Consider the following 27,475-nt stretch of genomic DNA (forward strand, 5'->3'; position numbering starts at 1 on the left):
TGTTGTAGAAGTGAGAACGTGTTCTGTTGTTTATTGACTGATTAATCCGGTACTTCCTCGATGTCCAGACGGTCTACCCACTTTTTCCGCTCATGCCCCTGTACCAACCTGTTGACTTCCATTGCCAGTTCACTGACTCTAGGATACGTAGGGTTGGTATGCCGGAGCCCATTACGCTCACTCGCTAGTCCCGCTGCCTCTGCTGGAAAATTTGGTCTAACTTCGTATTCGGGTATTCGACCAGCAGGATTGTATAGCGAGGGGTTGCAGCTTTGATAATGTCCGGGAAAATCCTTTCTGCCACCAGAACATCAGAAGGATTTTGCAGTTCTCTGAAGCGAAGGTAAAAAAACTTGTGGTGCATTGAAAGTAAAGGCAATGCCCAAGTGATAATGCACTCAGCAGACAGAAGATAAGATATCTTAAGATTCATATTGCAGCTAACTCTTACAAAAATATTAATCCAAATAAAATCAGAATTGAATTGGCACTGGAAGAGGGAGGTTGGATTCAGTTCTCATTATAAAAAATATTTATTATTCGAAAAATAATGAATCAACTGCCTAAAATAAAAATAACTGCGAAAAAACACGATAGAAGCGAATTAAAACTAAAAAAATTAAAGCAACAAAAAAAACAAAAGGGGACATCACAAGTCCCAACGAAAATAGTAACATATTTTAAAATAATAAAAGAAAAAAAGCCAAGAAGTCAAAAAAAAAAGGCAAAAGACAAACAAGCAAAAAACTAAAAACAAGAACGATAAAGCCAAAAAGTAAAAAATAAAAAAAAAAAACTAAGATGTCAGCAGAAACACGCCATCTATACAAATAAAAATTAAGACACGGAACAAGTGAAAAAGCAACCCGTAGTATGCGGATAGACTTTCAAGAAATGTCCAATGGCAGTTCAAACGGAAGGTCGTGAAACATTCAGCAACCGTAGAAGAAGAAATTTCGGGCATGAGCATATACGTTTTAGGAAATAAAAATGCTTCTTCGGAAAAACAGTTCGACGATATCAAGCAGCTGCATTTGGAACTAACCACCGAAGAAAGAAGACAGCGCGGAAATTAGGTATAATAATGAAGAACATAATGCACGAAACTGGTGGACAAAGTCTTAGATCATCTAAATATAAATAGTCCATCAGCAACAAGTCTTCGAAAGTTATTGAACAGCGGTAACGAAAATATTCACGCATTAAAAGCAATGGGGATAACGCTAGAACATGTCGACTCGAATCTAGCAAGATCTATAATAAGTGTAAAAGGGCGAGAAAAGAATACGACCGAATGGTTTGGCTATTGATTCAATCCCAATTTTATTTAAAATACATGTTCCTTACGTACTGCTGAAACTAATCTAACTTAACCTAGTCGCAGCCACGCAATTGTTCTTATCTATTCTAATATTGAATGGAGAACATTGCAGGGCTGCTTGACATCCCATTCAAGTGGTCTTGTGCATCTACTGAGCGCATCGATATATGTGCGTGTGGGTCATAACCTTTATTATCTTATACTACGTAGTACTCTTCGCCTCGCCCTATCACTCTCGGGGTGCTCGACAAATTGGCGGTTAAAATAGCCAGCGCACCTCTTCGGATCAGTTACAGTTACGTCGTTAAATGTGACGACTGTCCTATCATCCTTTTTCCCAGGGTTCGAGAGTGACTTTACCGTTACCCACAGTTTACTCAAATCGGTTCCAATGTTGCAACACTTCAGATGATCTATCCTCTTTTTTCTCTTATACTCCTGTACCAACCTGTTGACGTCCACTGTCAGTTCACTGACTCTGGGATCAGTAGTGGTGGCACGTCGGAGCTCATCACGCTCATTCGCTAATCCCGCTGTCTCTGCTGGGAAATTTGGTCTTACTTCGGGTATTCGACCAGCAGGTATATAGCGAGCGGCTGCAGCTTTCACAATGTCCCGGAAGATCATTGCAGTTACCCGAACATCAGGAGGATTGGGCAGTTCTCTGAAGCGAACTCTCTGAACTCAGGCCAGTGGGCTTTCCCATGGTTAAAGAAAGTGCGGCGTTCAGAGGTTATGAAATCGGGCGATCTGCTGATGGAGACGATTATCGGGAGATGGTCTGAGCCAAGAGAAATGACAGGTTGCCAAATCACGTCATTTATCAGACCGGGTGGCACAATGGTTAAATCTGGCGGACTGTGACACACTCCTCCTATTCGGGTGGGGCATTCACTAGTACTAGGCGGTTATTGCCTTCCAAAAGTGGGATTATATTAGGCAAGTAACGCGGACACAACTATTAACCGGCGAGATATACACATTAAGCACCTTTACCTCGGCAGTTCCACATTTGACTGCTACCCCCATACATTCCATGTATGGGTCACTAGAGACTAGCTCAAGCGAGATAGGTCTGTATTGAATAGAATGGTGTAACAGAAATGTTAATTCCCCACCTCAACTTCTGGTGCGATCTTTCCTCAATACGTTGTAACCATTGCAACGTTGTAAGCTACAGTTTCCTGCTCCGCTGCGATCTAAATATTCATCCGATTCATAAAATCCACTATCTCATCAATTTTACCTCGGAGTCAGTTGCAATTGAACTGCAAGAATGATGCACTGCCCGGAATTGGAACAGCAACATGTGGCGTTAGGTGCTGCGATAAAGGTTGCTGTTTTGGAGAATGCAGGGGAGTTCCATACTCCGACAACGACTCGGAGACTCACTGGGGACTACGTTGGTACAGCACGATGCAACATAGTCCCTATCGCTATAGTCTCGCAACCAGGTTAAACCGGAACAATTCCTAACATGCACCCATCCTCTGCATCCATTACATAGCACCGAGACTGATCTATGGTGGATGTACATAGACCGAACATTTAGTATCCTACACCATTTCGAAGGATATTGAATTTGATTTCAAACAAAATTCCGAAAACTACCACTTAAATGAAAACCGTTATATGGGGACTATACGAAATTTTTCTCATAGGCTGTAGTGCCCATTACTAACTTCATATACGAAATTTGTTGCAATTACGGTGAATAATGTCGCTGAAATCATGAAAATAGGAAGGTACAGTTCAGCTACTTTGACAAGCATATAAAAATTTTTGTCATAGGCTGTAGTGCCAAATCATGATAATACCGAATATCAGGAGGTACCGTTATATGGGATCTATACAAAAAATGTTGTCATAGTCTGTAGTACCCATTACGAACTTTAAATACGAAATTTTAAATAATTTCTGTAAATAATGTCGCTAAAATCATGATAATATCGAATATCGGGAGGTACCGTTATATGGGGGCTATATGACAACGTGGACCGACAGGGCCCATTTTGCATGTTGCAAAATTTTATCCTTCTATCTTAATTCGTTGGAACAGCAGACAGACAGACAAGCGGACATCGATAGATCGTGGTAGCATTTTACGTTAATCGAGAATATATGCAGTTTGTAGGGTCTATTATGAACATTTCGAGGAGTTACAAACGGAATGACAAAGTTAATATACCCTACATAAAATGGTGGAGGGTATAAAATAGCATTTTTGTGTACCAGTGGATGGTCGTTGTTGTTGTAGAAGTGACAACGTGTACCGTTGTTTATTGACTGATTAATCCGGTACTTCCTCGATGTCGCTAATCCCGCTGCCTCTGCAGGGAAATTTGGTCTTACTTCGGGTATTCGGCCAGCAAGTATATAGCGAGCGGCTGCAGCTTTGATGATGTCCCGGAAAATCCTTTCAGCTAGCCGAACATCAGAAGGATTGGGCAGTTCTCTGAAGCGAAGTTTGGTTAACTCTCTGAACTCAGGCCAGTGTGCTTTCCCATGGTTAAGGAAAGTGCGGCGTTCAGAGGTTATAAAATCGGGGGATCTGCTGATGGAGACGATTATCGGGAGCCAAGAGTAATGACGGGTTGCCAAGTCACGTCATTTATCAGACCAGGTGACAAAATGTTTAAATCTGGCGAACTGTGACACTCTCCCGTTATTCAGGTGGGGGCATCCTCGTTTACCGTGCAAAATGTGGAGCAGTCAATCTGCTCTGCCAACGCTGATCCCCTCTGGTCATCACCTAGGACGGAATGCCACAACTCATGGTGGGCATTGAAATTCACTCGTACTAGGCGGTTATCGCCTTCCAAAAGTGGGCTTATATTAGGCAAGTAACGCGGTTCACAGCTATTAACCGGCTGGATATACACATTAAGCACCTCTACACTCCATGTATGGGTCACTAGAGACTAGCTCAAGCGAGATAGGTCTGTATTGAATAGAATGGTGTAACAGAAATGTTAATTCCCCACCTCAACTTCTGGTGCGATCTTTTCTCAATACGTTGTAACCATTGCAACGTTGTAAGCTACATTTTCCTGCTCTGCTGCGATCTGAATATTCCTCCGATTCATAAAATCCACTATCTCATCAATTTTACCTCGGAGTCAGTTGCAATTGAACTGCAAGAATGATGCACTGCCCGGAATTGGAACAGCAACATGTGGCGTAAGGTGCTGCGGTAAAGGTTGCTGTTTTGGAGAATGCAGGGGAGTTCCATACTCCGACAACGACTCGGAAGTTGACGACGAGGTCGGGGACTCACTGGGGACTACGTTGGTAAAGCACGATGCAACATAGTCCCTATCGCTATAGTCTCGCAACCAGGTTAAACAGGAACAATTCCTAACATGCACCCATCCTCTGCATCCATTACATCGCACAGAGACTGATCTATGGTGGATGGTGTTTCGGCAAACCGTACAGAACCATGGTCCGGGGTTTTCCTCAAGCCCGGCACGGACCAAAAGAATCCGGAGCAAGCATTCCGGGATGTGCTGCTCCCAATATCTGTATTGAATAGAATGGTGCAACAGAAATGTTAAATAGAAATATGAACATAATTTTTACATTAGTTCAAAATTTACATAGACAATGCTAGATCATAAAATATTTAATTGACTTAGTAATTAACATCGAGGTGCACTGAAAGTAAAGGCAATGCCCAAGTGATAATGCACTCAGCAGACAGAAGACTACATATCTTATGATCATATTGCAGCTTAACTCTTACAAAAATATTAATGAAAATAAAATCAGAATTGAGTTGACACTCGAAGAGGGAGGTTGGATTCAGTTCTCATTATTAAAAATATTGATCCTTCGAAAAATAATGAATCAACTGCCTCAAATAAAAATCACTGCAGAAAAAACCATAGCAGCAAATTAAAATTAGAAAAATTAAAGCAACAAAAAAATACAAAGAGGACGTCAGAAGTCCCAACGAAAATAGTAACATATTTAAAGATAATAAAAGGAAACAAGTCAAAAAGCAGTAAGTTCGGCCGGGCCGAACTTTGAATACCCTCCACCATTTGGAACGAATTAGAAAATTTACAAAAAAATAAAATCCAATAAAAATTCTTTTAAAATCTTTAAAATATCTAATATAGGAAGGTGCCGATATATGGGGGGATATACGATATTGTGGACCTATATAGACACTTCATTTTGAGGAGGTAAAATGCCCACAAGGGACTCCTTTTGTGGATTTTCAGACAATTCCGTTGAAAAATGTGGGTAAAATCATCAAAATACCGAATATCGGGGGGTACCGTTATATGGGGGCTATACGATATTGTGGACCTATATAGATAATTCCCTGCCGAGGTATAAAGTACCCACAAGGAACTCCTTGTGTGGATTTTCAGACAATTCCGTTCAAAAATGTGGGTAAAATCATCAAAATACCGAATATCGGGGGTACCGTTACATGGGGGCTATACGATATAGTGGACCTATATAAATAATTCTCTGCCGAGGTATAAAGTACCCACAAGGAACTCCTTGTGTGGATTTTCAGACAATTCCGTTGAAAAATGTGGGTAAAATCATCAAAATACCGAATATCGGGGGGTACCGTTACATGGGGCTATACGATATCGTGGACCTATATGGAGAATTCTGTGGCGAGGTATAAAGTACCCACAAGGAACTCCTTGTGTGGATTTTCAGACAATTCCGTTGAAAAATGTGGGTAAAATCAGCAAAATACCGAATATCGGGGGGTACCGTTATATGGGGGCTATACGATATTGTGGACCTATATAAATAATTCTCTGCCGAGGTATAAAGTACCCACAAGGAACTCCTTTTGTGGATTTTCAGACAATTCCGTTGAAAAATGTGGGTAAAATCATCAAAATACCGAATATCGGGGGGTACCGTTATATGGGGGTGTTCACGGATGAGTGAACAGATTTCATAAAATTATTTTAGTTGAATAGAGGAGATAAGTTGTGGAAAGGAAATCTATTGTTAACAAATGTACAGTCCACAAATAAATACAAACACCAAAGGGGCAAGCATGTGGGGGTCTTTAAATAAGATAAGAAACTGTAGTGAGCAGACCTTCGATTTAGAAATAAATAATACAGAATTTTCAATTGCTGCATGTGTTATGGTGGAGTTAGATTATGGGATGTAATCTTTACTCAGACTGATAAGCAAGTGCAGCATGTTTGCTTGCCACATGTAAGATAGCTATGTGTGTGTATGACCTCCTCCTAAGGTTTATGGTGGCATGGTGCATATGCATGTGTACAGTTAGAATCTATCTCTCTCTCATTTACACTTAATGATAATTTAGGTTAAGTCATATTATCATAACTAGTTCTTAAGAAATATTTTTAATAAATAAATTCAGTGTAGTAAAAATATTCCAACGGTGCGTACATTTCTTCCGCGAACAGTTTGGTCCTTCGAAACCTTAATTTAAAAAAAAGAACCAGTGAAAATTAATAATTAAAAAAATAAAATAAAATGAAGAAATTTACACAATTATGCGATAGATATCCACCACGTTCTGTCAGATCTGAAGAGCCAGTTGGAGGAACCAACACGTCCTAATAGATTGGCAGTCATGGAAAGGACGCTCGAGGAAAAATATGGAAACTTCCGTAAAAATCACGAAGTTATAATAACTCAGTTTGGCACATTCGGTGACTACCAGAACAGCGAAGTAGTCTCATCAATGCCGCAATTGGTGATGGACATCCGCAAATTAATTGAAAAGATGAGAAAGAAAAACGCTGAAACTGAAGGTATGCAGTCTGAAGATGAAAGCTGTTTCAAAGACGAAACGGAAAATAGACTAGTGCTGGCAGATAACAGTAACAATCTTGAAATTGAGACAACAAAGCGTATCCACGACAATGAAGAAAGGGATGCAATGAATGAATTGCTAATCTCTTCAAAGCCGAGTCAGAAGGAGGCTGCGGCAAGGAAAATGGTAGTGACGGCGAGTACAAAAGACGAGGGGACTTCAAATCTCAGTAAAAAGGCTGGGGAAAGAAGGGATGCGGCTATGGGGCCATATTCCCAAGAAGACGAATCGATCGAAGGCTCGGCACTGACCAAGTACGAAGTGGAGACAAGAGGTCTGCTACAACATATGGAACAGACAATGGATATGATGGATTGCCTTCAAACAGAAGATGAGCTGGATAATGCTTATAAATTCACCGAAGGTCTTATAAATGCCGCTGAAAAGGAGGTCAGGTTCGACTCGGATATTGCGGCTCAATGGAGACAGTTATTAATGAAGAAATCCATTAGAGCAGCAGAAATCAGACAGACTCAACCGAAAAAAGCAGAAAAGGTCGATAGGCCTTATACAATAATTAATAAAAAAGAAATCGAAGTTCCTACATTCATGGGAAATATAAGTGAATGGGAATCATTTCATGACTTATTTAAAAGCCTAGTGCACGACGCACCATACTACACCAACGTGGAAAAAATGCATAGGCTGAAAGAGGCTGTAAAAGGAGAAGCGAGCCGCATAATTCAACATCTTCGAACCCAAGATAGCGATTATGAAGAGGCGTTGGAATTATTGAAGGAAAGGTACGAAAATCGAAGAGTACTTTTCAACAAATTGGTTGACGCAATTTTGGATCAACCATCAATGGACAGCGAGTCAACAAACAGCGTGAAACAGATGCTAGATACTACCAAAAACAGTATTCAAGGGCTTAAGTCAATGAAGATACCTTTGGAAAATACAGCTACATTCTTCGCCAGAGTCATCCTGAGGAAATTTGACAAAAATGGTTTGCGATTATACGAACAACAGATAAAGAAGCCAAGAGAAATCCAGAAACTCGAAGATGTGATCCAGTTTTTGGAGCAACAATTTTTAGCGTTAGAAGCAGCAGGGGACTCGTTGGTGGCAAAGAAAGAATTTAAATTCGAAAAAAGAGTCAATCAAATGCAGGAGTCTTGTCATGTCTGCAATGAAGTGGGACACAAAATGTTTGACTGCAGAAAGTATTTAGCAATGACACCAATCGAAAGAAAAAACAAAGCTAAAGAGATTCAAATGTGCTACTTCTGTTTGAATCACAAAACTGATAAAAAGTGTCTCAGCTACAGGCGGTGTCAAACGTGTAATGGACGACATCATACACTACTACACGTGAACGAACAAAAAGGCATAAAAAGGGCAGAGACGAAAAAAGATTCCAGCGGTTCAAAAGCAACGATGGTGACACAGGAGAATCATTCAACTGTATTGCTAGCAACAGCACAAGTGAAAGTGCGGGCAATAAGCGGAGAATATGTGATAATGAGAGCTATTATCGACCAAGGATCTCAAGTGACGTCGGTGTCAGAGGAAGCCGCTCAAATTTTGGGACTCCCGAGGATCAGAAATAACACCGTGATTCATGGCCTTGGCAGTACACCCGTTGGGGTCTCAAAATACAAAGTTAAGTTGGATATGAAACCTCGATTTCTGAGTAATGATGTTTTCAGCACAGAAGCGTTAGTTCTGCCAACAGTGATGAGTGCACAGCCAGAAGAGTCATTCGAAACCAGTATAGAAGAATGGAACAACTATACACTAGCAGATCCTTTATTTAATAAAAGCGACAGAGTGGATTTGATCATTGGCGGCGACCTTTATTCTGAAATAATGGAAGAAGGCCAAGTGAAAAATAAAGGACCTTTTGCGCAAAAAACAAAACTGGGATGGATCTTGTCTGGTAAAGTTCAGCTTAAAGATAAATCCAGAAAATTTTATTCGGCAGTGACAAACTTGGAAAGGTTCTGGGAGTTGGAGGAGGTGGACACGCCATCAAGTATGACGATCGGAGATGACTGGTGCATGCAAAGGTACAATGAAACGACGGTGGTGGAAGATGAAGGAAGAATAGTGGTGTCATTACCACTGAAAGATGATAAATCCCTTGGTGATTCGAAAGGTCTGGCAATTTCAAGATTATTGTCAATAGAAAATAAGCTACGTCGTAACCCAAATCTAGATGAAAGCTACAAAAAATTGATGAAGGAGTACGAAGAGCTGGGCCATATGGAAAAGGTGTCAGCAGCAGTTGAAGGGAAGTACTACTTACCGCATCATTCAGTCGTAAGAGAAGGAAGTATAACTACGAAAGTACGAGTAGTCTTCGATGCATCGACAAAATCAACAAATGGCAAGAGCTTGAATGACATTATGTACACGGGACCTAAGCTACAAAGGGACATATTTGACATCATGCTACAATGGCGTATGTGGCGTTACGAGATAACAGCGGACGTAGAGAAGATGTACCGTCAAATAAAAGTGCATCCAGCTGATCAGGAATACCAGTATATATTGTGGAGAGAGGATGAAAAGCAGCCGATTCAGCAATATAAATTGACAACAGTCACTTATGGAACAACAGCAGCGCCATTCTTAGCAGTGAGGAGTCTGTTTAGAATAGGAGACGATCCAGAAGTTGACACACATATAAAAAAGATTATACGAGAAGATTTTTATATGGACGATTTGATGATGGGTGCGGATTCAATTGACGAATGCAGGAGGATTGTGACCAAGGTATCCAAGCAACTGAAGAAACATAAATTCAACATCAAAAAATGGCTCTCAAATAACGAGGAAATCCTGGAATCAGTAACAGACAGAGGAAACAATGATAAATATTTGACCACATTGCAACACAGAAGAAAGTGGTCCCAGCCAAAGGATAATGTGCAGAAAGGAGATGTGGTGATTGTCAAAGAGGAAACATCGCCTCCAGCAAAATGGCCTCTTGGTCGAGTCGCCGAGACATTTGCGGGCAAAGATGGCAAGGTACGGGTAGTATCAGTAAAGTTGCAAAACGGATGTTTCAAACGGCCTGTTCAAAAGATTTGTCCATTGGTGAAGGCAGAAGAAGAAGTTGATGTCCAGAAGAATACTAAGACGGACAACAAAGTTTCAGCAGTTGGAGTGTTCCTGTCGGTGTTGTTGATGGCGTCGGTGAATTCAAGTAGAGCGGCACAAATTGGCGGTACAATAACCCCACTGAATAATTCAGCAGCATTATACCTGGACTACAGTGGCTCCGTGGATGTAGTAGCGTCAACATGGAATGTAATAGTACATTTCAATATGCAGCCGTATTTTGAGTTAATACAACGAGCACAGTTACTTTTAAAAGATATGAGAACATCATGTCCAAAGCTAATGGACTTTGAGAGCCAGTGCGATCACGTGCTAGACGCGATAGGAAGACAGGTGGGAAATATGGAAAAAACAAATCAATATTTGTTCCCCGGGGAAGTTCAGCGAGTGAAGAGAGCTCCCCTGGAGTTCATAGGATCGCTGCAGAACGTGTTGTTTGGGACAATGGATGCGGATGATCGAAGACATATGGAGGAAAATATGAAGAACCTATTAAACAACCAGCATGATTTGAAATTCCTGATCCAAAAGCAGACATCAGTGGTCGAATCTACTACAAATGTGTTGAGAAGAACCACGGAAGAGGTGAATGTTAATTTCAAGAGGATGGTTGAGAGAATCAACAACATTACGGAAGCCGTAAAAGAGAATTATTTCGTGTATAAAGAGTCCATAAAATTCTTCATGGTGACAAAAGACCTTCAGCTAATGGTGGAAGAGAATGAAAAGGTTCAGGCGCAAATAATTGAGTTGCTGATTGATATAAACCACGGGAAATTGAATACAGCGCTCCTCACTCCAGCACAATTGCAAGACGCAGTAAACCACATCAGACAGCATATACCAGACCACTTGAAGCTGCCAGGGAAGAAGGATGATCAGTTGCGGACAATTTATAAACTGTTGACTGCCAGAGCTACTACGTTGAAAAATGACTTGGTGATTGCTGTATCTATTCCTCTCTTCAATGACCAAGTGTCTCAGCTGTACAAAGTTATTCCGATTCCGTTTATGTTTAAAGGAACGAAGATGATAGCCACATCGAGGAACCAGTTTCTTATATACAACTACAATGCGGATGCTTACCACTTGATGTCACAAGCGGAGCTAAACGGATGTCAGCGATTAGCAGAAAATAAATATGTATGTCAAGGAGGATGGCCGTGGATAGACGCAAATGACAACTCATGTGAAGTGTCGTCGATAAAGCCTCTCAATAGCCACAGATGTCAATTTACAACAACACAGCTTGAACATCTATGGACAAAGTTACATGCATCGAACAGAGATGATGTTGGTAACAAGATGATGTTGGTCACCAATGTTACCGAGATAACTGCATTTAATATGGGTCCACTGAATGATATGAGTATTAACCACACGGAGACCATGCAAGGACTGCTTAAAGAAATCGCTGAGTTGAAGAAGACGAAGCTGAACCTTAGAGGACTGGATTTTCATCATCATAGCGGCATGGCGTCATTAATTATAGTACTTACATTCGTTTTAATAGCAGTAGTATTAAACATTAGAAATAAGTATAAAATGAAAAGGGCATTAGTTAGGATAAATTTAGATGTACCAAAACCACGTGAAGAAACAGAAAGTAGATTATAAAGATGATGGAAATTATGGGGGTAAATAAGCCCCGGGGAAGATGTTCACGGATGAGTGAATAGTTGTGGAAAGGAAATCTATTGTTAACAAATGTACAGTCCACAAATAAATACAAACACCAAAGGGGCAAGCATGTGGGGGTCTTTAAATAAGATAAGAAACTGTAGTGAGCAGACCTTCGATTTAGAAATAAATAATACAGAATTTTCAATTGCTGCATGTGTTATGGTGGAGTTAGATTATGGGATGTAATCTTTACTCAGACTGATAAGCAAGTGCAGCATGTTTGCTTGCCACATGTAAGATAGCTATGTGTGTGTATGACCTCCTCCTAAGGTTTATGGTGGCATGGTGCATATGCATGTGTACAGTTAGAATCTATCTCTCTCTCATTTACACTTAATGATAATTTAGGTTAAGTCATATTATCATAACTAGTTCTTAAGAAATATTTTTAATAAATAAATTCAGTGTAGTAAAAATATTCCAACGGTGCGTACATTTCTTCCGCGAACAGGGGGCTATACGATCTTGCGGACCTATATAGATAATTCTCTGCCGAGGTATAAAGTACCCACAAGGAACTCCTTGTGTGGATTTTCAGAAAATTCCGTTGAATAATGTGGGTAAAATCATCAAAATACCGAATATTGGGGGGTACCGTTACATGGGTGCTATACGATATCGTGGACCTATATGAACATTTCTCTGCCGAGGTATAAAGTACCCACAAGGAACTCCTTGTGTGGATTTTCAGACAATTCCGTTGAAAAATGTGGGTAAAATCATCAAAATACCGAATATCGGGGGGTACCGTTACATGGGGGCTATACGATATAGTGGACCTATATAAATAATTCTCTGCCGAGGTATAAAGTACCCACAAGGAACTCCTTGTGTGGATTTTCAGACAATTCCGTTGAAAAATGTGGATAAAATCATCAAAATACCGAATATCGGGGGGTACCGTTACATGGGGCTATACGATATCGTGGACCTATATGGACAATTCTGTGGCGAGGTATAAAGTACCCACAAGGAACTCCTTGTGTGGATTTTCAGACAATTCCGTTGAAAAATGTGGGTAAAATCATCAAAATACCGAATATCGGGGGGTACCGTTATATGGGGGCTATACGATATCGTGGACCGATATAGCCCATCTTCGAACTTGACCTGCCTGCAGACAAAAGAGAGATCTGTGCAAAATTTTAGCTTCCTATCTTAATTCGTTTAGACTGTAGCGTGATTACAACAGACGGACGGACGGACAGGGCTAGATCGTCTTAGAATTTTATGCTGATCAAGAATATATATACCTTGTTGGGTCTAAAATGATTATTTCGATGAGTTACAAACGGAATGACGAACTTAATATACCCTCCACACTATGTATGGTGGAGGGTATAAAAAGTCAAGGAGGCAATAAAAAGCCAAAAAAAAACAAACAAAGAAGCAACGAATTATAAACAAGAACGATAAAAGCCAATAAAGTAAAAAGCTAAAAAAACACAACAAACACTAAGGCAAAAATATAAGCAAGATGTCAGCAGAAACACGCCATCTATATAAAATTCAGCAAGAAATCCTGAAGGAAATAATTAATATTTCGGAAAAGGTAAAATCTGGAGCTATAAGAAAAGCCGCTTTGGACGCACCATTCAATTCATTGGATAGCGAAATACAAGAAGCAAGGTCTATTATGAATATTTCGAGGAGTTCCAAACGGAATGACAAAGTTAATATGCCCTTTATAAAATGGTGGAGGGCATAAGAAAACATGCAAAAAAGCAGCTAAGTTGGGTCGAACCGAACATTTAGTATCCTACACCATTTCGAAGGAAATTGAATTTGATTTCAAACAAAATTCCGAAAACTACCACTTAAATGAAAACCGTTATATGGGGACTATACGAAATTTTTGACATAGGCTGTAGTGCCATTACTAACTTCAAATAAGAAATTCGTTGCAATTACGGTGAATAATTTCGCTGAAATCATGAAAATTGGGAGGTACAGTTATATGGGGGCAATGCGAAGACTTTGACAAGCATATAAAAATTTTTGTCATAGGCTGTAGTGCCAAATCATGATAATACCGAATATCAGGAGGTACCGTTATATGGGATCTATACAAAAATTTTTGTCATAGTCTGTAGTACCCATTACGAACTTTAAATACGAAATCTTAAATAATTTCTGTAAATAATGTCGCTAAAATCATGATAATATCGAATATCGGGTGGTACCGTTATATGGGAACTATATGACAACGTGGACCGACATGGCCCATTTTGCATGTTGCAAAATTTTATCCTTCTATCTAAATTCGTTGGAAGGTTTACAACAGACAGACGGAGAGATAGACAGGCGGACATCGCTAGATCGTCTTAGAATTTTACGTTGATAGAGAATATATACACTTTGTAGGGTCTATTATGAATATTTCGAGGAGTTACGAACGGAATGCACGTTGTTGTTGTAGAAGTGAGAATGTGTACCATTGTTTATTGACTGATTAATCCGGTACTTCCTCGATGTTTTCCTCGATGGTCTAGCCACTTATTTCGCTCATGCCCCTGTACCAACCTGTTGACTTCCATTGCCAGTTCACTGACTCTGGGATACGTAGGGTTGGTACGCCGGAGCCCATTACGCTTACTCGCTAGTCCCGCTGCCTCTGCTGGGAAATTTGGTCTTACTTCGGGTATTCGACCAGCAGGATTGTATAGCGAGGGGTTGCAGCTTTGATAATGTCCCGGAAAATCCTCTTTGCCACCAGAACATCAGAAGGATTTTGCAGTTCTCTGAAGCGAAGGTAAAAACACTTGTGGTGCACTGAAAGTAAAGGCAATGCACTCAGCAGACAGAAAATAAGATATCTTAAGATATTAACTCTTACAAAAATATTAATCAAAATAAAATCAGAATTGAATTGCACGAAACTGGTGGACATATCTTAGATCATCTAAATATAAATAGTCCATCAACAACAAGTCAACGCAATACGACTGGACCGATCTGGGTGCATCAACAAAAACATCAAATGGGAAATCTTCATTTGGGTCCAAAATTGCAAAGAGACATATACATCATCACTAAATGGAGGATTCTTACATCAGCCGATGTGGAAAAACGTTTAATATCATCTGTACATACTTTGCAAAAACTGCGAGACCGAGCCAGTACAACAATATAAACTTACAACAGTGACATATGACACCGTGTCAGCACCGTTCTTTGCTGTTAAATTACTTATTGGAATTGGAAAATCAAAGTATAGCTGAAAAAATTAATAAAGATTTCTATAAGGATGATCTTCTAACAGGACCCGATTCCAAGAAGGAATATTGGGAAATTCAGGTACTAAAAGCTTACGGGTTCCATTTGAGGAAATGGATCGCAAATAACTCGGAGGTTTTAGGTACGGTGAGCAGAAGAGTATTACATATACAAAAACATGAGTGTCCGAAGACATAAGGGTTACAGTGGAACTCAACCATGGATTGTTTCACCTTCAATATGCAAATAGTTGATGAAGAAAAAATTATCGATCGATTGGCATTGTTGAGTTGGGCAAAGATTTTCGATTCGTTAAGTTTGTCTGCCTTACAATAACAGCTAAGTTTTTTATTCAACATATATGGTAGCAGCAAATGGAATAGGACCTAAAATTAGAAGAAAGTGAGAGGAGTATGTATGCAAAATTTTCACGCACAGAAAAATGTGAAAACACCAAGATGGTATCTATAACAACATCCAGTGGAGCACATACATTAGAGAATTTACGTATGCCGTAGTGTATCTAAAGGGAAATTCACATATTACAATGGTGGCTGCAAAAAACATAGTGAATCTGATAAAAAAAATCTGCGACTGTTCCAAAATTGGAACTCAGTGCTACACATCTCCTAGCAAAGCTAATGCAAAAGATAAGGGAAGCCTTGACATCAGCGAAACACATTTATGCAACAACAACACAAAAAATATAGACAAGTTTGTAAGAAATGGAGTGGTTGATATTTTGGAACGAATCCCTGAGGGCAAATGGGGATATGCCAATTCAAAAGAAAATCCATAAAATTTAGGATCAAAAGTCGTTTCCCCGAAGCATTAATAAAAAATGAATTATGGTGGATTGGATCTGGATGGCTAGAAAAAAATGAATGATGACTAATTACAGCAGCTACCAGAATATCAGCGTTTAGGAATAGCGTATATGAAAAACTATTGGTTGGTGTGGACAACAAATCCGCCAAATTTAAGATCGTTAGGCTCGTCTCGAAAGAGAAATAAACACGTAAAATTGCTTCACTACACCCGCGGCTGGACAAACTTGAAGTTATGCGATAGCACAATAGCATCCGATTATAATTCAAAAGTCGATATTCGCAGGATATTGTATTATTCGACAAGCTCCCTTGAAAACTGCATGGAGGACTTCAAACTATGGAGAACATAGTAAGATAAAAATACTGGATTATCGGTGCCAAAAACCGGATAAAGCTATGTATGAGAAGGTGTCCACTATGTATACGCTACCGAGGGGAAGTGAGAGATCAGTTGATGGGCTGCAGGTGCAAAGTTAATAAAAACCAGATTTTAAACGTAGTGATCGAATTAAATGGATTTTTATCCCGCCGGCAGCTCCTCACTTCGGAGGTATATGGGAAACGGCTGTCAAATCGATAAAATATCATATAAAAAGAATTGTTGGGGGCCATTACAAGAGCAATATAGCAGCCCGAAAGACATCGATTCTTTAACACCAGGCCATTTTAAAATTGGAAGAAGGAGGCTCCGACAAGAATTGAAGAAAGAAGCTAAGCATGCGCTAACAGATGGGATTTACTGCTCAGAATAAAAAGTCATTTCTGGAGAAAGTGGAAGTATGAATATTTGACGACCTTGCAAAATCATACAAAATGGGAGAAGAATAAATATTAATAATTCTCCTAAATTCTATTTATAAGAAGAATGACAATTAAGAAACATATAGCCGCTATTCAAATTTTAGTGGTGCCAAATGCCTAGACAATATTTTCCGGCCGAGAGAAATAAATATATATATATATATATATATATATATATATATATATATATATATAATAAATATGAACATAATTTTTTGAAATAGTTTAATCATTACATAGACAATGCAACGGTATATTTCGACGAACTTTTTTAGCATTTTTCAAGTACCTTTCAAATGATGGAGGATATTCAAAGTTTGGCCCGGTCGAACATAGTTTCTTTTTTACTTGTTGTTTATTCAAATTGGTATATTTAACACAATTTTTTTTTTTAATTTAATCATTTTCTGCCAAGAGGTTATTAAAATTTGTGCGAATTGTATGTGTTTCTCCAACATACTAATATCTAAATCATCATCTTTTTTTGCACCGATTTGTGCACAAAATTCTATCAGAGCGAAGACAATGCGAAGACTTTGACAAGCATATAAAAATTTTTGTCATAGGCTGTAGTGCCAAATCATGATAATACCGAATATCAGGAGGTACCGTTATATGGGATCTATACAAAAATTTTTGTCATAGTCTGTAGTACCCATTACGAACTTTAAATACGAAATCTTAAATAATTTCTGTAAATAATGTCGCTAAAATCATGATAATATCGAATATCGGGTGGTACCGTTATATGGGAACTATATGACAACGTGGACCGACATGGCCCATTTTGCATGTTGCAAAATTTTATCCTTCTATCTAAATTCGTTGGAAGGATTACAACAGACAGACGGAGAGATAGACAGGCGGACATCGCTAGATCGTCTTAGAATTTTACGTTGATAGAGAATATATACACTTTGTAGGGTCTATTATGAATATTTCGAGGAGTTACGAACGGAATGCACGTTGTTGTTGTAGAAGTGAGAATGTGTACCATTGTTTATTGACTGATTAATCCGGTACTTCCTCGATGTTTTCCTCGATGGTCTAGCCACTTATTTCGCTCATGCCCCTGTACCAACCTGTTGACTTCCATTGCCAGTTCACTGACTCTGGGATACGTAGGGTTGGTACGCCGGAGCCCATTACGCTTACTCGCTAGTCCCGCTGCCTCTGCTGGGAAATTTGGTCTTACTTCGGGTATTCGACCAGCAGGATTGTATAGCGAGGGGTTGCAGCTTTGATAATGTCCCGGAAAATCCTCTTTGCCACCAGAACATCAGAAGGATTTTGCAGTTCTCTGAAGCGAAGGTAAAAACACTTGTGGTGCACTGAAAGTAAAGGCAATGCCCAAGTGATAATGCACTCAGCAGACAGAAAATAAGATATCTTAAGATATTAACTCTTACAAAAATATTAATCAAAATAAAATCAGAATTGAATTGAATTGCACGAAACTGGTGGACATATCTTAGATCATCTAAATATAAATAGTCCATCGACAACAAGTCAACGCAATACGACTGGACCGATCTGGGTGCATCAACAAAAACATCAAACGGGAAATCTTCATTTGGGTCCAAAATTGCAAAGAGACATATACATCATCACTAAATGGAGGATTCTTACATCAGCCGATGTGGAAAAACGTTTAATATCATCTGTACATACTTTGCAAAAACTGCGAGACCGAGCCAGTACAACAATATAAACTTACAACAGTGACATATGACACCGTGTCAGCACCGTTCTTTGCTGTTAAATTACTTATTGGAATTGGAAAATCAAAGTATAGCTGAAAAAATTAATAAAGATTTCTATAAGGATGATCTTCTAACAGGACCCGATTCCAAGAAGGAATATTGGGAAATTCAGGTACTAAAAGCTTACGGGTTCCATTTGAGGAAATGGATCGCAAATAACTCGGAGGTTTAAGTACGGTGAGCAGAAGAGTATTACATATACAAAAACATGAGTGTCCGAAGACATAAGGGTTACAGTGGAACTCAACCATGGATTGTTTCACCTTCAATATGCAAATAGTTGATGAAGAAAAAATTATCGAGCGATTGGCATTGTTGAGTTGGGCAAAGATTTTCGATTCGTTTAGTTTGTCTGCCTTACAATAACAGCTAAGTTTTTTATTCAACATATATGGTAGCAGCAAATGGAATAGGACCTAAAATTAGAAGAAAGTGAGAGGAGTATGTATGCAAAATTTTCACGCACAGAAAAATGTGAAAACACCAAGATGGTATCTATAACAACATCCAGTGGAGCACATACATTAGAGAATTTACGTATGCCGTAGTGTATCTAAAGGGAAATTCACATATTACAATGGTGGCTGCAAAAAACATAGTGAATCTGATAAAACAAATCTGCGACTGTTCCAAAATTGGAACTCAGTGCTACACATCTCCTAGCAAAGCTAATGCAAAAGATAAGGGAAGCCTTGACATCAGCGAAACACATTTATGCAACAACAACACAAAAAATATATACAAGTTTGTAAGAAATGGAGTGGTTGATATTTTGGAACGAATCCCTGAGGGCAAATGGGGATATGCCAATTCAAAAGAAAATCCATAAAATTTAGGATCAAAAGTCGTTTCCCCGAAGCATTAATAAAAAATGAATTATGGTGGATTGGATCTGGATGGCTAGAAAAAAATGAATGATGACTAATTACAGCAGCTACCAGAATATCAGCGTAAACACGTAAAATTGCTTCACTACACCCGCGGCTGGACAAACTTGAAGTTATGCGATAGCACAATAGCATCCGATTATAATTCAAAAGTCGATATTCGCAGGATATTGTTATTCGACAAGCTCCCTTGAAAACTGCATGGAGGACTTCAAACTATGGAGAACATAGTAAGATAAAAATACTGGATTATCGGTGCCAAAAACCGGATAAAGCTATGTATGAGAAGGTGTCCACTATGTATACGCTACCGAGGGGAAGTGAGAGATCAGTTGATGGGCTGCAGGTGCAAAGTTAATAAAAACCAGATTTTAAACATAGTGGAACGAACATAGTGATCGAATTAAATGGATTTTTATCCCGCCGGCAGCTCCTCACTTCGGAGGTATATGGGAAACGGCTGTCAAATCGATAAAATATCATATAAAAAGAATTGTTGGGGGCCATTACAAGAGCAATATAGCAGCCCGAAAGACATCGATTCTTTAACACCAGGCCATTTTAAAATTGGAAGTAGGAGGCTCCGACAAGAATTGAAGAAAGAAGCTAAGCATGCGCTAACAGATGGGATTTACTGCTCAGAATAAAAAGTCATTTCTGGAGAAAGTGGAAGTATGAATATTTGACGACCTTGCAAAATCATACAAAATGGGAGAAGAATAAATATTAATAATTCTCCTAAATTCTATTTATAAGAAGAATGATAATTAAGAAACATATAGCCGCTATTCAAATTTTAGTGGTGCCAAATGCCTAGACCATATTTTCCGGCCGAGAGAAATAAATATATATATATATATATATATATAATAAATATGAACATAATTTTTTGAAATAGTTTAATCATTACATAGACAATGCAACGGTATATTTCGACGAACTTTTTTTAGCATTTTTCAAGTACCTTTCAAATGATGGAGGATATTCAAAGTTTGGCCCGGTCGAACTTAGTTTCTTTTTTACTTGTTGTTTATTCAAATTGGTATATTTTACACAATTTTTTTTTAATTTAATCATTTTCTGCCAAGAGGTTATTCAGATTTGGTGCGAATTGTATGTGTTTCTCCAACATACTAATATCTAAATCATCATCTTTTTTTGCACCGATTTGTGCACAAAATTCTATCAGAGCCTTTGAAACTCTTGAAACTTTGTAGAGGAGCGAAGTCCATAATTATAGCAAGAAACACCGAACCAATTTGGGAAAAATAGGAAACAAAATAAAATGTCAATTTTATTTTTATTTATATGACTTGTCAAAAGTGCCCCCTATAGGGTGTAACAATTTTTAAAAGATCGAAAACAACAACAAAACCTAAATATACTATAGTATTTTTATTATCCTAACTTTAAACATAACTATAATATTACACCCAATACCAACAAATATAGCAAACAGAAGTTACCGACCACCGTAGTGTAGCTACTCAACCTAAACGTACACGACAGAAAGAGGAATAAACAAATATATTTTTCCTTGGTTTTTTATGTTCGTTCACTGATCAAACAAAGCACAAACAACAAGTGCTGATCAAAGAACGACGACAAAGCAGTGATGTTGGTGGTTGATCAAACAGTGTTTTTGTTGTTTTCGACACACAAAACAGAAAATGAATTTGAATGTTTTTACAACAAGAAAAAGAGAATAAATGTAACAATAGCAATATGCAGTATTAAAGCGGACAGACCAACCAAAAAGAATAACATTACAATTTTTGCTTTATGTAGTAAAGCACACCAAAGTAAGTACTAGCAGCGATGATGATTTTGTTGGTATTAACAAAACGAAATATTGAAATTCTGTTGTTTGAAATGAACCAAAAGTAACAGAAAATTAGCATACTATTTTTGCAACAATTCTATTTTCGTGTTTTGTTTTGATTATGATGCTGCCGAATGCAAGCATCCAATTTAGAAACCAACGATTGGCGGGAAACAAAAAAAAAGTTGACGTTGTAAAACAACGTTTGTACCTATACACACCGATTGTTTTATTGTTGTCGCGATAATGTAATAACGCGAGCTCAATTTAAAACACTGCACTATACGTTCCTTGTAATGGAGGATTAATGGACTGTATGTTGTGGATTCACAAACCATCCAAAAGGGTTGAAAAATTAGCATACTATTTTTGCAACAATCCTATTTTCGTGTTTTGTTTTGATTATGATGCTGCCATAACGCGAGCTCAATTTAAAACACTGCACTATACGTACCTTGTAATGGAGGATTAATGGACTGTATGTTGTGGATTCACAAAGCGTCCAAGAGGGCACAAATATCCATTACCGATTTAAAATATAAATCGACTAATTTATTTTCTGATCAAAATCCTGCCACAATACATCGAAATGTGAACTTATTTCAATATACTTTGGCAAATTTTATTTTGGTTTCAAATTCCGTTACACATTCCATATTTAAAGACTATATCTGCAATCGATCGAGAGATAGGACTGACAGACTATATATATATATATATATATATATATATATATATGAGTTCAGCCTAGTTAGGGTGAATACCATACGCTTATGATTTATGTGTTTATTTCTCCTTCAAGACGAGTTTATGATTTCCTCAAATTGGACGTATTTCTAACAATAAATTCTTGTTATTGCTCTGCGATGTTGAAATGCCTAACGGAATTTGAAACAAAAATAAATTTGCGAAAGTATATTGAAATAAGTTCACATTTAGATGTAGTTTGACGGAATTTTGTTCAGAAAATAAATTAGTCAAATTATATTGAAATTCGTACCGGATATTTCAACCCTTTTGGATGCTTTGGGAATCCACAACATACAGTCCATTAATCCTCCATTACAAGGAACGTATAGTGCAGTGTTTTAAATTGAGCTCGCGTTATTACATTATCGCGACAACAACAAAACAATCGGTTTGTTTAGGTACAAACGTCGTTTTACAACGTCAACTTTTTTTTTTTCCGCCAATCGTTGGTTTCTAAATTGGATGCTTGCATTTGGCAGCATCATAATCAAAACAAAACACGAAAATAAAATTGTTGCAAAAATAGTATGCTATTTTTCTGTTACTTTTGGTTAATTTCAAATAACAGAATTTCAATATTTCGTTTTGTTAATACCAACAAATCCATCGTAACTGCTAGTACTTACTTTGGTGTGCTTTACCACATAAAGCAAAAATTGTAATGTTATTCTTTTTGTTTGGTCTGTCTGCGTTAATATTGCATATTGTTATTGTTACATTTATTCTCTTTTTCTCGTTGTTCAACATTCAAATTCATTTTCTGTTTTGTTTGTCGCAAACAACAAAAACACTGTTTGATCTCTGATCAGCACTTGTTGTTTGTGCTTTGTTTGATCAGTGAACGAACATAAAAAACCAAGGAAAAACATATTTGTTTATTCCTCTTTCTGTCGTGTACGTTTAGGTTGAGTAGCTACACTACGTGTACGTTTAGGTTGAGTAGCTACACTACAAATAAATAAACATAAAATTAATACATTATTTATTTTCCTATTTTTTACCAAATTGTTTCTGTGTTTCTTGCTATAACTACAAAGTTTCAAGAGACTCAGAGGCTCTGATAGAATTTGGTCGTCGTTGCAAAACTTAAAACATACGGAAAATCTAACAAAAGAACATCAACATTTGGCAGAAAATAAATATAACGCTTTTTTCAACTAACTGTAACTAATCATGGTTTCGCTATCACATGGAAAGCATTAAATGATGAATACAACAATATTCGTGTATTGTTTCATCATTATCCCATGCCCAAAATATTAAAGCTATTTGCATGTGCATTGGACAAGCGCCACAATCATTGTATACATTGTTTAGTAAAGGGACATAAACTAGTAAATTGTGCTAGTAGGAATAGTTGATTGAAATGCGGTCACTTTCGTACATCGCGAGTTATTAAAATCGATTAATTCCATTCTGGTTCCGACTCCAAGGCTTCGTCAAGGGCATCAATGTCGTTGTTGTCAGCGTCAGCCCCAGTTTTACGTTCCTCGAAATGTTAACCTCCACATCGGTTGGAGTCCAAAATCAAAAATCTAATTTTGTTCGCTCGAATCACTACACTAAATGTCGAAATTGAGCTTAATTAAATTTATGAAAACAATTTTATCAAATGGAAATCATAAAAAGTAATTTAAATTTGTAAACAATGTTGTAGGACGAACTTCGCCTAAAATCAGTCTCTCGTCAACTGTCGGTGTATGTACCGACATTGGCACAGGGTCTCAATTGGAACCCCCACGAATATTGATTCGGGAAACACGTAGCTCGATTGAAGTCCGAATCTGTAACAGCAGGTTCATCTGCGACTTCAAACTATTAATCTGATCTAATCTAATAGATTCTGCTACTGCATATTCGTTTGCGTTTCCATTCCCTACATTATTCTCGAATAAATAGCTCACACTGCTATACATCCCCCACCTTTTATTGGAACTTATTTAGATTCAGTTGATTTATGTTGAAACATGCCTTTATGTTTCAAGGGCTCGGTATGTTTAGAATTGCTTTAAATATTGCTTATTATTGACTCTTGGTTTGGTCCTTAATTATTCGTTAAAATGTTCGCGCTACGTTTTATGGCAACCTTGTGCTAGCGCCTCTGACATTTTAACTAGTAATTAGTTATCACTTGTTCACTGCCTCCTTTAGAAATCAGTAGTATTTCGGTGTCATTTGTTGATGCATATTGTAGGTAATATCGCTACCACCAACCAAACTAACAATAAATAGTTCTATATTATATTACGAAAAACTCTCATGTTTTATTTCTTTTTATATATTACCCATGGTACAATGAAGTAAAGGTAACCTTATTTCATATTAGCATTCCCAGCTCTGCATTTTCTGTAATTTACCTTGTCAAATTTCAATGCATAAAATTTTGTGTGTATACAACAGATTTAGGAATAGAGATTTTGGCAATCAGATGTTGTCAAATGTATAAATTTGAAAAAATTGTAAACATATGATTACATGACTTACCTTCTTAGTTCTACCATGATATTACCCTACGGTCCACTGCTCGAAGCATTTAGCGTTTTCCTCCCATCGGCTGATTTCAATATAATTTGACAAATGTATATTAGTTTTAAATTCCGTTATACATTACAAATTTAATTGAAATTAGAGATACATAGCGTGCATGATGCATCAAATACATGAAATCGGCCGACAATTATATATTAGCTATATCCAAATCTGTACCGATTTCAATATAATTTGACTAATTTATTTTCTGATCAAAATCATTGGAATCGAACATACATATCGTGTTTGGTGCTTCAAATAAACAAAGTCGGTCGTAAATATATATGGGAGCTACATCCAAATCTGAACTTATTTCAAAATAATTTGGCAAATTTATTTTTGTTTCAAATTACGTTACGCATTCCACATTTGAAGACTGTATCTGTAAACGATCAAGAGATTTGTGTATATATAATTAAAAATTTTGGGAGGCATCCCCAATGCGACGACAACAATGACAGCAGCGACCGGAATATCAGCGTTTATGAAAAACTAATGATGGCGTTTCCCCCGAGGTATCAATAAATAATGACTTATGATGGAATCGATCTGGATGGCTAGAACAAAATGAAAGTGAATTGAATTGAATGAATGAGTAAATTCGAAGACAACAATGGTTTCTGCCTTTTTAAAGCGAATATCATATGCTTATGATCTATGTGTTTATTTCTCTTTCGAGACGAGCTTATGGTTTCCTCAAAATTGTTATTGATGATTTCAGCAACATTATTCACCGGAATCGTTTCAAATATCGTACTTGGAGATACCAATAGGTACTAGAGCCTATGGCAAACATTTTTGTATGCAGGTTCAGATATTCGTATAGCCCCCATATAACGGTACCTTCCGATATTCGGTATTTCATGATTTTAGCGATATTATCCACCGTAATTGTAACGAATTTCGTTTTTGAAGTTCGAATGGGCACCACAGCCTTTGACAAAAAATTTCGTATGCAGGTCCACGTCTTCGTATAGTCCCCATATAACGGTACTTCCCGATATTCGGTATTATCATGATTTTAGCGACATTATTTACCGAAATGATTTAAAATTTCGTATTTGAACTTCGAAATGGGCACTACAGCTTATGACAAAAATTTCGTATATTCCCCATATATAATGTTGTACAAGGTTATTGATAAATATGTTTTAAATCTTATTTGTTAAAGATTGAGCTAAGGAAAGTTAGTATGGCGAGAGGGAAGTTCTTGAACAGCACTGGCATATTTAATGCTCCTGAATAATAACTCGCCTAGAAATACATTAAAAAAGCTGAATCATTTACTTGGATCTATTTTAAGAAAGGTGGCGTCCGATTTGTTTGGGAGGAGATGGAATAATATATATATATAGGCAAGCATACAAAAATATTTCATAGTACATATATTTAGTTTATAATTTTAGTGTAATACATCACAACCGTACTAACCCCTATCAATATTATATATGCTTTAAAAGACATTGCTTATTGGATTGCGTTATGAAGACCTCTCTTGGGATTTTGCTAAACCCAGTGTAATGGATGACCCACATCGCATAACATGTATTTTCTTACAGGTAAAATATACTATTTAACAACTGCTTCAAAAATGACCATGTACCCTTGCGTTACTGCGGATTGTTGTACTAATATTACCTACATTATTGAATATTTACATTTCACATTATAGAGTAACCGTTTTATTTTGTAAGACTATTTGTGTATCACAAAAATTTTTCCATTGTTTAAATAAAGTTAATATACATGAAACTGTAAATGTAAATATATTAGTTTAGCATAGTCAACGCAAAAAATTTTAAGAGAACGCTATATAAGTCAACCATTTTAGAAATTTATGAGTTATGGATAATAAGTAGTTTTACTTCTTAAGTTTCAGATAAAATCCTATCTTCGCGCGTGACAAATGGCTTTGTCAGCCACTGCCAATTAACTGAACAAAAGATTATGATCTGACAAGATTATTGGACGTAACATATCAATTGCAAAGTTTTGACAACGTCGAACGACACTAAGAATACTGTCTGCACAAGTTTTTATGACAGGAGGAGGTATTAAGTTAAAAATTTTGTTTGTAACTCATCACTCATATTGAAAATTTTGAACCCCATTATATAACACCCTCATAAAGATACCGAACTTGCTTGTACTGACAGCATACCGGGTAATATAAAAAAACTATAAATTTTATTGAATAAGAGCAAATGATATCGGAAATAGTATCAAATTTTAAAATAAGTTTAGATTTGTTCGAATTGGTCACCTTTGGCACGAATTTTTGCCACGTTTTTCCACAGATTTGTGTAAAAATATGTATTTATAGTGCTTAATGGGTTCTAGGTCCTGTGGCGGAAGATAGCATATATAGAATCACGTTTTCGTATAACCGCCATATTACGGTACCTCCCGATATTCGGTATTTTCATTATATTTGCCAAATTTTTCCGCGGATTTGTCTAAAAATTGGTATATGGAGATCATAATGGGTTTTAGCTCCAGCGGCCGAATATTGTATATAGGTCCACGTTTTCGTATAGCCCCCATACAACGGTACTTCCCGATATTTGTTATTTTTTATTTTAGTCACATTATCCACGGATTCGTCTAAAAATTGGTCTTTGTATTTCTTAATGGGGTTTCGTTACAGTGGCAGAATATTGAATATCTAGGTCCATGTTTTGCTATAGCCGCCATATAATGGTACCCACATATATTTGGTGTTTGGATAATCCTTGTCAATAAATGTGCAATAAATAACAATCCTTGTAGTATAAAGTTGTCTAAATGGGCACCCTTTTTGATATAGCTCCCTTATAACGGACAAACGCACTTTATGTTTTTTTAAGTTTAACTGCATTATCCGAACGGTCTTACTGATATATGTAGTTTAAAGTGGAACACGGTTACATTACAATGGTGAAGGTATTAAAAGTTCGGCCCGGCCTAACTATTTTTATACCCTCCACCA

General features: G+C 37.5%; 1 protein-coding gene across 6 annotated transcripts in view; it reads left to right on the forward strand.

Annotated features, from left to right (window-relative positions):
• The window catches only part of LOC101892885 (putative FERM domain-containing protein FRMD8P1), a 1,829,920-nt gene that overhangs the window by 1,261,550 nt on the left and 540,895 nt on the right, over positions 1-27,475 (forward strand). For 5 of the 6 annotated variants that reach the window (XR_009344135.1, XR_009344136.1, XM_059131209.1 and 2 more), the window contains exon 11: positions 25,968-26,066. The exons of the other annotated variant lie outside the window; for it this stretch is intronic. Coding sequence is in view for 3 of the 5 variants with exons in the window: in XM_059131209.1 (XP_058987192.1) it covers positions 25,968-26,066 (99 nt within the window). In the remaining 2 variants the exon portion in view is untranslated. The remainder of the gene's footprint in view (positions 1-25,967; positions 26,067-27,475) is intronic. 6 annotated transcript variants of the gene reach the window in all.

This window comes from Musca domestica, unplaced genomic scaffold (assembly GCF_030504385.1).
Source record: "Musca domestica strain aabys unplaced genomic scaffold, Musca_domestica.polishedcontigs.V.1.1 81, whole genome shotgun sequence".
NCBI lineage: Eukaryota > Metazoa > Arthropoda > Insecta > Diptera > Muscidae > Musca > Musca domestica.